Genomic DNA, 12,880 nt, shown 5'->3' on the forward strand with positions numbered 1-12,880 from the left:
TCAAACGCGCCCTCTTTAGTTGGCGCACGGAGCCCATAGACAAAGCCATAGGTCTGGAAGCCCATATCAGACATGGCCCAATACAGTGTGTATAAAAACAAATATGATACATTTAGAGGAAAAAATATTTAAAAGACTAGCTCCTATTTTGTTTAATAATATTTGATATACGCTTAAAGAATGAGTATTTCTCAACACAATGCTGTTTTGCCTATCTCATTTGGACACCTACATCCAGAGATATAGACAGTTAATTGAAAGGGACATGTCAATGTGGTCCAAGTTGCAGCAAAGTGGATGAAAGATCAACATGCTGCAATCTCTCTGTTGGCCAACTTACCTATTGTTCTTTGCCAATCAAAAGTTAGTTGGAAACTAATCCATTTTTTTATATTGATGCGATCAACTCCATGTGTGTCATTATTTTTATTTGAAGAAGTAAAAACAGTGAAGAAAATAAAAAGATTAAAAGATTAAGACTGATTCAGTAACATTTGCTTGTGTGCAATCACCTAATGTTATGGTTGAGTTACGTAGCTGAGAGTGAAATCAGTTCCTAGTGCAGAAAGTGGACCAGGGGGACTAACCTGTGTGCCCATCTCTCTTTCGAAGCGATTGGGCCAGACTCGAGTCCATGGGGGGGGGGGGGGGGGGATCGCCAAATCTCCTCCACAGTGAGTCTGTTACCTTCCCAGCATTAAATAATGCCGGTACCAATTTAATACAACACGCATGGCCACGGCGGGGCTCGAACTTACAATCTCACGATCATGAATCCTGTGCCCTACCGCTAGGCCACACCTGCCACAGTGGACCAAGCGGAAATTGACATGCTTCAGTGAATTTAACCCCCTCCCCACTAGTTGACAATACATACGTCAAACATACAAACAAAAATTACAGTCTAACGCTGCTCTCAGGCCTTTTTTTTTTTAAAGATAATTTAATATATTCTTTTAAAACAAGAACTTTTACAACATTAATAAATTGCCACTGAGTAAATACACAATTACAGGGCAGCAAATTGATAGGTTAAGTACTGTACCAAACAATCTTTACAGCTAAAACTTTATAGGTGCATTTTTTTTTAAGCAACAGAAGTGCTCGTAATCTAAAGACAGGTGCTTAACAACGAACCTTATCATCAATTTCATCTTTTGTGGGGTGCTGTGGTCCAATGGTTACAGTGTTTGACTCATGTGCCATGGTGCGTCTGTTCGAATCCTGACCATGGGAACATGGTGCTTGTGCTCTTGAGCAAGGCACATTACCATTATTGCTTCGTCCTTCGGATGGGACGTAAAGCCGTAGGTCCCGTGTGTTGTGTAATGCACGTTAAAGAACCCAGTGACACTTATCGCTTAGAGAAGGGGTTTGCCCCGGTGTTTCTGGCAGTGGCTGCAATATGCGCGCCGCAGCATCTTATAAGGTGCTACATAATGGGTCTCATATTTCTCGTAAACTTCATTTACCTGTCTATAATAATAGACATAATTTCCAGCGCCTTGGAGTACCTAATTGTTGGTAAATACGTGTGCTATATAAGACTCCGGTATAATTATTTATTATTATCAAGTTCGAGCTCTGTGAATGCTGTATGTGTCGAGAAAACACGACATTCTGGATCTCGATTTCACTTCAAAATTTGCCGAGTCACATTTTGAATTGCGCCCACTCATGGCACAAGCCTGAAATCAGCATTCAGGGCATATTCTCTGAACCGATAAATAACAGCAACTGTGTACGTGTGCGCCGTGTCAGCGCTAGCACTCATTCACGGATTCGCGAAACTACAAACACAAATTTCCAAAAATGTGTCAATTGACATATATTTGGAAATGACCACCTTTCATTGTTTTCTTCAAAACTACAGCATCCCAGAAGGAATAATTACCCGGGAGTTTAATTACCCGGGAGGGTTACTTTTCACTTGACCTCAAGCCAGGCGGGTTAAAGCCCTGACCCTCAGGCAGCACACTCAGATTTCCGGCCTCACTCGCTCCAAGCGGGTCACTGACAGATATTTTCCAACCTCGCTTGCTACGTGTTATCCATCATCCTTTCAGAAAACCGCAAAACATTTGCGTGGGTACACGTCGTCCGGCTCAAACTGGTTAATCACTTAGACATTCGCAAATCAGAATCCATCTATAAAATGGCTTCTCCACTAGTGGAGAAGCCATTCCAGTAAAACCTAATCAAAGAATTTTTTTTTCTTCTCAAACTACGAGTTGCAATTTTCACAGTTGTAAGAAAAGCCATGCCTATCCCGTTCGTTAGTGACTTTGTCTTTCACGCGCGCACCACTGATTACAAGCGCCCATTGGATAAACGCTCAAGTTGCGTTAGCTTCTGGTTCCAATGGTTCCAATGCTACATAATGGCCAGTGGGCGTGGTTTAGACTGGACTGACGTCACACTAACGATCCAGACAAAGGTGGCTTCTTTGATGCTTAAGGCCATATTTTCTGTTTTCAGTTTAAAACCTTCCACAACGTTTTCTTGTAGTAGAAAATAAAATAACCTCAAGGATACAACAATTGAGTAAAGGCAACAACTGTTACTGGAATATGCATCTAACACAAAACAGCGTACATGCGGTGAACAGGTGAAAAAGCCTCAGGATTGATGAGCTGAAGAAAAAAAGATACCGAAAACTGAACAAGATAGACTCTGTGCATATGAACAGTAAAAGGCCCTCTGTGACCACTTTGGAGAGCCACGGTGGGAAGGACACCTACCACGTGCGCATAGTACGGGCAACTAATTTATTGTGAACGTGCACAAACCCACAGCGTCTTTTCGCCTGAGCGTCAGGTGTCGTTGTCAGCGAGGCGTTCAAATGTACCTTGCAGTGGTCTTCCCCAGCTCTCCCATTGTAATCGTTGAGGGGGTACTTGCGCACCGAGTTCGTAAGAGGGTGAGATCTACATTTGACTGTTCTATATACTGAATACATAAACTTATACAAGAAAATTACACGAATGCTGAAATTTCTCTTAAAATTTCAAAAATTGTCTCTCCCAATAAAAAATGACAAACTTTCCTTAGCCACTGCCATTACAGGCCAAATCAATCAATGAATAAAACAAACTATTATCAGTTCTTTTCCACAATTTTTTTCTGTTAGTCAAGGGAATCTGATTTGCTTACTCTCTTGGGAAAGGGTGTTTTTCCCCTTAATCCATGAAAATCCAAATCAGCAAGAATACTGAATTTGTAGTATTTCTTAAATGGATTCAAGACTGTGCTGCTGATGAGCCCCTATTATTTTACTTAGTAAAGCTTAGGCCCCCCAAAAAAATAAGTCGGTCTCTGGTCAGCGCGCGCGTCGATTTAAATCATGCGCCTCAATCTTTTTTTTTCCCAAAATGTTGCCGCAAAGAGCACCAAGGAATGGGAAATTGCACCAAGGCAAATGATCGAGAGCACCAAGGCAAATTATGGAGGACACCAATGTACATGAGAAAACCAAATAGCAAAATAGTACCCCACCTTGTCTGTACAATCCAAGCTTGAAGAAAAAAAAAAAAAAAAAAAAAAAAAGGAGAATCCCCGCGTCAATTCCGGAACTTTGGTCTGACCAGAGACCGAATATTTTTTTTTTGGCCTTAATATACCAGTTTTGTGTAAAAGCATAAAAGAAGTCCAATGTTGTAGTCGAGTCTATCACAAGTCCAGTCACAAGTAAATCACAAGTCCATTCACAAGTCCAGTCACAAGAAACTAGTGGATGAACAATAAAGGAATGCCTTTGTCAAAGCCGATTTGAATAGCTTGCGAGTTGAATTGGGACTGGAGGACTTGTGATGGACTTGCAGGGACTTACGATGTACTCGGCTACAACACTGACGGTGAAGGGGTGTGCATTTGCATGTAGTACGGGAACCAGGTATCCTATTGAAGTAAAACATGGGTACCCGGCAGTGTTGTAGTACTCATACTCGGTACTCGTACTCGAGTACTACTCGAGTACTTTTTTTTGAGTACTTGTATTTGTACTCGTACTCAAATGTCAAAGTACTCGTACTCGAAAGGACGGTACTCGTACTCGGGCAGCAAAGTACTCGTACTCGACATGTCAAAATTGTACTCGATCATCAAAGTACTCGTACTCGAACAGCAGTACTGGGTCTGCGCCAATTACGCACAATGAACCATTTGCCATATGACCATATTCAGAAATAAAAGTACTTGTACTCCTACTCGGAAGTACAGTACTCGTACTCGTACTCAGAAGTACTCGTACTCCGAGACCTGTTCTTGTACTCGGAGGTACTCGTACTCGTACTCGGTAACCTAAGTACTCGGCAGTACTCGGTACTCGGAAAAAAGTACTCGACTACAACACTGGTACCCGGTTACCCGTAAAAGAAACCCAACCCAAATTTCAATTAATATACATAAACATGAAATCTGTTTTGTTTTTCCATTTAGCCTGGTTTTCATTTTGAAATTTCCCCACCAATGACATTTGAAACCTTTCTTTTTCATTGTCTGAGAAGTTCCTAAGTAATTTGAAAAGTTGGTCACAAGTACCCGATCCATAGTTTGGAACCGGTTCCTGACATCAGCGGTCGGGTACTCGGTTCTCATGCACACCCCTGTGACTGTGTCCACTGCACAGTGCTTGATTTTGGAGGATACAGCAAATTCACTCACATAAGTAGCCAGTAAGCTTGGATTAATCAAGATCACGCTAGTCCCTTTGATAATCGATATGAGTGAGACACGCTGATACCGAGAGCGCTAGTTGTGGACTGCTTGCTGCAATCAGGCATCGTGACATCAAATCTAGAGGACCCCCTGTAATGATAAAAAAAACAAAGTGGTTGTCAGGCACCAGTTGCAGATTACAGGTGCTACCTGTGTCAGCAGTAGCATAATGAATTTGAAAAAGAGCTGCTTGTTTGTGTTCTTGGGCAAGGCACTTCACTACAATAAGCCATTTGCAAGTGACCTATAACCTTTGGGATTTAAATTTGAAAAACATCTGGCACAGTACACTGACTTGCTCAGAATGCTTGGCACATTTTAACTTTGAATTCTCCAGATCAAAGACGCTGTTGCTAATCGCATGATTTGGGGCAAGCTCTTGCATAGTTACGTAAGAGACGCTCGGCACCAATGCATTGTTCACAATGGGTGAGAATGGCACGAAGACACCAGACCATGCCGGAGTTGGGGGTTGCTAGCATAAGGCTTGCCCTGAATCAATTGATATAGTAACGGTCTCTTTGGTCAGGAGAATGCAAGTTGAAACGTGCAAAGCATTGGATTAAGTCAGCATTCCAGATTTTATTCAAATTTAACTCTCTTATTGCCTCTCTCCACCCAGCAACATAAATGGGTACATATTAAATGACAACTGAGTTCCAGTGCTGCCATCAGCCCATGCTAAGTTGCAGTCTCCTCAGGCCCAAACCAAAAAGTCTCCGGTTTCTGGTCTGCGCGCGCGTCGCCGTAGCCATGCGCATCGGCAAACTTAAAACGGTTTTTATTTTCAATGTAAGATGATGTCTCAAAACTGCCAAACTCACTGGTTTGACTGGAATCCTGCTGCTGCACAATTTCAACGTGTTTGAAGATGGGGTTACGATCAAGTATAAGCTTTATGTGGCCTCTCTGGGCTCCCATATATTTTGCACTAAATTTTGTAATTGTGCGTCTGGTAGCCGGACTGAGGGAGCGATGGTTGTGTATCTGGAACCTGTAAATGCTTTTTAATTAGCGCAATATGTAAGGGAGCAGACTAATGAGCAGCCAGGCAAGCTCATGCACGATGTCGATGTCGCTGTATGGTCTGACGAAGTTACCGTTTTCTCTGATTTTTGTCATGACTATCCAAATTTCCCAAAGAATTTTCATGTCGGTCGAGATTGTAAGTGCGTGCAGAATTCTCAAGCCTTATGGCCTTACTGATGTAACCTGAAGCTCCACTCTGTAGGACATTTTGTAGTTTTAAGGGATAAGCATCATCTGCAACATCGGCCGACATTTGAAGAGAAAAAAAGTTGGGGGGAAAAAAACCCACGTCACCGCACCACTTTTGGGGCAAGCTCCACACCAGAAACTGGAGACTTTTTTTTTTGGCCTAATGCACGCAAAGACACCATTGGTTTGTGCATATGGTGCTTGTGTCCTTGTGCAAGCCACTTTACTATAATTGTCTCTCTCACCCAGAAAAATAAACATGTCTAAATGTACCTGTGAGAGCTGAGTACAGTTTGTGCTGACTCTAAACTTCTGCATAAAACTGATCTCATCAGTGGCCTGATGAACATGGTAAAGTGCTTTGAGACATTTGTATGAATTACTATCAGAACACCACAGTATTATTGATATTAATACTTGAAACTTTGATCAAGTTTCACCTTTGGGGTCGATGGTAACCCCTCCAGCCTCTCGGAGTATGATATCACCAGCAGCCATGTCCCAGCAATGGATGCCATGCTCCACGTAGACATCCCCACCGCCCCTTGCTACCTGACATATGTTCAGGGCTGCTGAGCCTAGCGATCGAACACTGCAAACATAGAAAATAGACAACACATAAATTGTATTCAGCGCACGTTATCTACCAACAATTAGGTACCGTAATTTTCGGAATATAAGCCGCGGCTTATACGTTGAATTTGCCCATGAAAATGTTTACTGCGGCTTATACACAGGGCGGCTTATACGCCGAGCCGTGAAGAATAAAAATGATATTCAAATGTATATTTAATGTACTGGTATAAGGAAAGATCTGTTGCTGAAATGAATCATCAATTAAGAAAGTCATAAACAAACCTAAAGCACGTCCAACGAAAAGGTACCGAGCGGTAAAAAGTACGGCTAGCGAAAGCTGTCTCTTGGACATCGACATCGACAACCGGCCGTACGTGATTCTAGTGCTGCATGCATGCTGCAAGCCTTTCCCATGGACCACACCATTTGTTGTAATAAAGGGGTGTAATTTCTTGGGAACAATAATTACCAATATTTCTGCTGTTTAAAAACAGAAAAAAAGATAACTAATGCTTTTTATGGAGTTTCAAATATTTCTCTATTCAATAATCAGTTGTTCAATGTCACAATATAATTTTTTTCTTGAATTTTTCTGGATTCGTCCATAAAATTTTCAGCATCGTGTTGACTATTTTCGAAGAAAGTTACGATCGCAACTTGAATTTTGACGTTAGTAATCACAACAATTTGATACGTTTTGTTGTAAAAACGGACCTGTTTATTCTTAGGACAAAACAAATCAGCATCTGTTGCCACAAAGCAGCATTTGTAGCCTCCAGTCAGACGACACACGGTGGGTTACATATATCTCAAGTGCTGGGGGAAAATGTTATCATTTGCCGGCGCTAGCTGCAGGGCCATGCGCTAACGTTTAAGGCCGGGGACCGGACGGGGCAGCCGGCAGTAATTCCCGGTGTTTATTTCTCATCATCAATTTCCATATTTGTTTGTATTTTTGTAAGAGTATCAACTGTGAATGATTTGATATAACTTTTGTGGCCCTTTTTATAGCTTTCGTAGTGTAAATGGAACTGGTTCAGAGCATTTTGACTAGAATTTGGAGGCCCTACAAAATTGAAACCACTGCGGTACGTCGGTGCGGCTTATACGCCGACTTCAAATCTTAATTTACAGATTTTTGCGTACTGCGGCTTATACGCCGCGCGGCTTATATTCCGAAAATTACGGTACTCAAGGCGCTGGAAATTATGTCTATAATTAGAGAAATGTAAATGAAGTCCATGAGAAATATGAGACCCATTATGTAGCACCTTTATAATGGTTTACAAGGTGCTGCGGCGCATTAAGCAGACACTGCCAGAAACACCGGGGCAAACCCGATCTCTTAGCGAAAAGTGTTACTGGGTTCTTTAATGTGCATTACACAACACACGGGACCTACGGCTTCACGTCCCATCCGAAGGATGAAGCAATAATAGTAAAGCGCCGAAGACTATGAAGAAACAACGTGTGTGGAAAACAAACATGGCATCAATACGTCCACCGCGCCGTGCCTGACCCGCGCTTAATTCAGTAAGCACGCAAGAGAGGCAGTACACCAGACAGATGACGTAGCGGGTCTCAGTTCACGTCCAAATTATTGGCTGCGGCTAGGTTGTGGCCGATCGCACAAGCCTGCTGTGCGCGCATACGGCCGCAGCCGCAGCCTATTTGGACATGGCCTGTTCGATGACGTTTGAGTCTGGTTTACGTCCCTTTCGTCGTACATAAGAGCGAGGCGGATTTTATACCATTATACAATACAATAAAACATTTTTCTCGGACAAGTGTGCGACGGCGCCGGGGCATTGTTTTATTTAATTTTTTTTTTTTTTTTTGTGTATTATTTCTTCTCTCGCAACTCGGAAAATCGGGACGTTCCGATTTTCGGGCACTTTTTATCTCCGAATTCGGAACAGTTCCGCCTAAATCGGAACAGTTGGCAGGTATGTAATATGGAGGTATCCTGAATCCATCAAAATCCTGCAGTACCGCTAGGCTTCATGTCCTGAATCCACCAAAATCCTCCAAAACAGGGTGTGGATTTTGATGGATTCAGGTACGTTAGGGTTACGTTCTGTTACTTCAAGTACTGTGATACGGATCGTGGTTATGCATATCATTTCATTCCTCCTTCTTTTTTTTTTTAGATATTTACCCGTGTACACCTTGCTGGAGGATCGAGCTGATGTTCTGCAGCTTGGTTTGTAGGTGGGCACTCACACGACTGCTGCCGATCTCAACCAGAGCTAGGCACTGGCTTATATCTGCCAACAGAAACACGACCAGAAAAGGCTTAAAAGGAGCGTGTAATACATTTTTTTGACTTAAATACATTTAAAACAGCTTTCTTAATTGCCATGTAACTATGACTTTCCACCTCCTTTGTAGCCTTGGTCAATGCTCTCGTCGTTATTCGTTCCGTACGCGGTCAATCGTCGGCATATATCCTCACGCGCTATGCACATGCATGTAAAAATACAGCGCGAACAGCGACCTCACGCGGCCACTATTTTTATGCAAATCAGTTGGAGACGATGTCGAGCCTTGGTGCAATCGTCCATGTGAGGTTTTGGGGGTGGTGCTCATTATGTTAATAGCCTTAGCTGACCTTAAATGTCGTTTTCTTATTGGTCGATCGTTGCGTGGAAACTTGCATAGTGAAACGTAGCACCGTACATAGTCCATACACGTACACATTGTGTGTCTCTGCACACGGCACCAATGCACAAAAACTGTGGTTCCTGTCACATCCGCAAAAGGCGGAAAAGCTGCAAATAATTTGATGACGTCCGGATTTACCAAGGTGTGATTGGACACTCCACATATTAGCCCCGCCTACATTATCTGTATTCGCATACGAGGTCGTGCGCTGGAAATCTAGCGCAAAGTAAAGAAAAACATAAGCTTTGGCCGACGATTGAACCAAGGCTCAACATCGTATTGTTGTATTTTTACATGCATACATGCATAGCGCGTGAGGACTATATGCCGACGATTGACCGCGTACGGGACGAATAACGACGAGAGCATTGACCAAGGCTACCTCCTTTGTAGCAGTAAAAGGGAGAAATTTCAACATTAGAGTTTTTATGCTAATAAAAATTTCCATATTCATGAGCCAAAGTGTGATGTCATGCAAGGCAGAACAGTAGTGTCTCTATAGCTTTGTGTACAAATACAACTTTTGACCTTGTTGTTTGGAACAGCTGATAGGCTTGCCATTGCAGTATGCCCCCTGGCCCTTGATCGCTGTAAACAACTCATCCAGGATAGGGTTGTAAACAACACCGACCACGTTCTCCTTACTGACGGAAAGCCCAATGGAAACTGCTACAAATTGGAAGCTGAAAAACAAAAACGGTAAACTGTGATAGTGGCGGATCAGTCAGTGTATTCACCACAAATCTCAGCTCGGAAAGAATGTTGCAACCTGACGCCACTTTTTTCTGCATATATCTTCTCACTGAAGGTCAGTCATTGCAAAAATGACGATAAGACATGAATCTGGGACTGAGAAACATTTCCAATTTTGTTAGGAAATACTTAGAAAATGTTACTGACTGTCCATTGACTTTGTACACAACCGCTGAGGTGGCGTCAGGTTGTAACATTCTCTCCCTCAGCTCTTTAGGCCCCAAAAAAAAGTCTCCGGTTTCTGGTATGGAGCTTGCCCCAAAAGTGGTGCGGCGACGCGGCTTTTTTTTTTTTTTTTTACTTTTTTTTTCCTTCAAATGTCGGTTGATGACTGCAAATGGTGCCCCACTAAATTGAGTGCAAAATGTATTGGAGCCCAGAGAGGCCACATAAAGCTTATACTCGATCGTAACCCCATCTAAAAACATGTTAAAATTGTGCAGCAGCAGGATTCCAGTCAAACCAGTGAGTTTGGCAGTTTTTGAGACATCATCTTACATTGAAAAAAAAAAACTTTTTAAATTTGCCGACGGGCATGGCTACGGCGATGCGCGCATACCAGAAACCTAAGATTTTTTTGGGCCTTACCTACATGTGCTGTTGTATACAGGCACAGTACAGACACGTACCTATGTACAAAGTTTGTTGTGCCATCTACGGGATCAATAATCCACGTTGGGTTGTCTGTCAGTTCACAGTGAACACCGGCGGCAGTTGTCTCCTCACCTATAAAACTGAAAGAAAAACAGGAAATCATCTATTTAAGGTATTTTGGGTTGCAAAAGGGAAAGATACGTACCAGGTATGGGCTCCGTGCTGGAGCAAGAGTTTGGGGACTTTCATTTCGGATTAGGCTCGACCTAGCCCCACTAGTGTGGCCGTCGGTATGCTGCGCTGAACCTAAGGCCACACACCGTGGTCCGCGCACTACTGAGGACGTTTTCATAAAATTTGCAGGCAATTTCTTACATATGGTTGTATTCTACGATGTCCCATCTATCACTTCTGGGATGCTTAGGTGTAATGATGTTCAATTTTCCGAGATATTCTTGAATCTTTCTGGAGCCCATATGCACTCGTGAAACGTCCGGTGACGGCAGCCATTTTTAATGTGACAAGAGATGACCTCAAGCTGTGACGTCGCGTTTATGCAAATTGCTTGTCGAGCGAGGGCGCGAGTTGCAAATGCGACGGCTGTTTCCTGTGCCGTAGATCCTGAATAGAGATCAGTGCACGTGGCCCCCAGACGATAAATGCATGGTACAGGAAACAGCCGTCGCATTTACAACTCGCGCCCTCGCTCGACAAGCAATTTGCATAAACGCGACGTCACAGCTTGAGGTCATCTCTTGTCACATTAAAAATGGCTGCCATCACCGGACGTTTCACGAGTGCATATGGGCTCCAGAAAGATTCAAGAATATCTCGGAAAATTGAACATCATTACACCTAAGCATCCCAGAAGTGATAGATGGGACATCGTAGAATACAACTATATGTAAGAAATTCCCTGCAAATTTTATGAAAACGTCCTCAGTAGTGCGCGGACCACGGTGTGTGGCCTTAGGTTCAGCGCAGCATACCGACGGCCACACTAGTGGGTCTAGGCTCGACCGTGCTCATCTTAATTACCAGTGGTCTGGGAATTTGCTTCGAAGGAAGGAGATGATGAGTTGTTCCACTTTCTGGTCGGTTTCTGTCACCAGGTCGGCTGGGGAACTCTTCATTTCAACGGTCTTCTTGCTCTGGAAGGTGGCTCGGATTTCCTGAAACAACGTGGAGAACAAACCGAGAAAGGAATTATATTATGACTTGTTATTAACATGAAAAGAAAAATTGCTTAATCATTCTAACAGTTTTAATGAAATATATTAAGTAAAACCAAGCAATTTATAAGATTCTAACATAGTTGAACTGTCTAATGATTTTCGAAAACAAAACTGGGAAAAAATGTTGCAACCTGATGTCACTTCCACGATTATGAACAAAGTCTATGGAGAGTCTAGGAAATTACACAGAAAGTATTTCCTAACAAAATTGGAAATGTTTCTCAGTCCCAGATTCATGTCTTATCGTCATTTTGGCAATGAATCACCTTCATTGGCATGATTGGAATGATATATGAAGAAAAAAAGGGGCGTCAGGTTGCAACATTTTTTCCCAAACTTGCTGTACGTGCTCTGACTGTTTCACACAATAAATTACACGGCATTATTATGTTAAATTAAACGTACATATGTATTAGAGGTTAAAAGGTAAATAATCATATGACGAGAGAAGAAAATGAGCTATGATTCTTTACCTGTCGAACTACGATAATTTGAATTCAATTAAAGCTGTTATTAGCTGTTACCACTAATATGAAAAAAAAAATGACAACCCAATAAAATTTAGGGCTGGGTAATTCCAGCTCAGTAAAATTCAAGCTAACAAAGTAACAACTCACAGTCACACAACTCACTTATACATGTTATATAATGTATGAACTACGAAGGCTATCCTACCTCCCCAGCCTTTTTAGCAATCTCAACTGCAGCGCAAAGATACTCTTGATACAATTCCTTGTCCCCCTGTAATTCCTCCATAATGAAAAGGCAGATATTTTGACAGCTTGGTAGGTACGAAGAATCGTGAAAATGTAAGTATCAAAACAAACAAGACTTGAAAGAGCCGCAACAATCGACGCATGGGGGCGCTGTTGTCGGTGATGTCGAGCGCAATTTGAGTCCCCGCGCAAGTTTAAACTTGCGCAGGCAAGTTTAAACTTGCGCGAGGGACTCCCGAAGCACGCAAATTACACTGCGCCATTTTAATTTGCGTGCGCACGTTACAACTTGCGCAAAGGTGATCGCAATTTGAGAACCTTGCAGGCGGGAATTTCATTGATGAAGAAAAACTTGTTCAAAACACGATTACATGGAGAAATTAATTAATAAATAATGGAATAAATTAA

The 12,880-nt window shown here is 42.4% G+C and overlaps 1 protein-coding gene across 1 annotated transcript; it reads right to left on the reverse strand.

Annotated features, from left to right (window-relative positions):
• Positions 1 to 4,430: 4,430 nt before the first annotated feature.
• LOC119738504 (inositol monophosphatase 1-like) lies at positions 4,431 to 12,621 on the reverse strand. The gene is made up of 7 exons (XM_038213407.1): positions 12,432 to 12,621; positions 11,560 to 11,693; positions 10,557 to 10,661; positions 9,703 to 9,857; positions 8,669 to 8,777; positions 6,375 to 6,526; positions 4,431 to 4,806 (listed from the first exon to the last, which is right to left on the reverse strand). Exons 1-7 carry the CDS (start codon positions 12,510 to 12,512, stop codon positions 4,700 to 4,702), a joined length of 843 nt encoding a protein of 280 aa, XP_038069335.1. The 5' UTR covers positions 12,513 to 12,621; the 3' UTR covers positions 4,431 to 4,699.
• Positions 12,622 to 12,880: the final 259 nt, after the last annotated feature.

Source organism: Patiria miniata, unplaced genomic scaffold, assembly GCF_015706575.1.
Source record: "Patiria miniata isolate m_02_andy unplaced genomic scaffold, ASM1570657v1 HiC_scaffold_3, whole genome shotgun sequence".
Taxonomy (NCBI): Eukaryota; Metazoa; Echinodermata; class Asteroidea; order Valvatida; family Asterinidae; genus Patiria; species Patiria miniata.

Excerpts from the sequence above, each read along its gene's own strand:
- LOC119738504 (XM_038213407.1), bottom strand. The coding sequence starts at position 12,512 with ATGGAGGAATTACAGGGGGACAAGGAATTGTATCAAGAGTATCTTTGC. Across the intron at positions 8,778-9,702 it reads CAGCTGTTCCAAACAACAAG|ATATAAGCCAGTGCCTAGCT; the intron begins GTCAAAAGTTGT and ends TTCTGTTGGCAG. Across the intron at positions 6,527-8,668 it reads CTCCAGCAAGGTGTACACGG|TGTTCGATCGCTAGGCTCAG; the intron begins GTAAATATCTAA and ends CTATGTTTGCAG.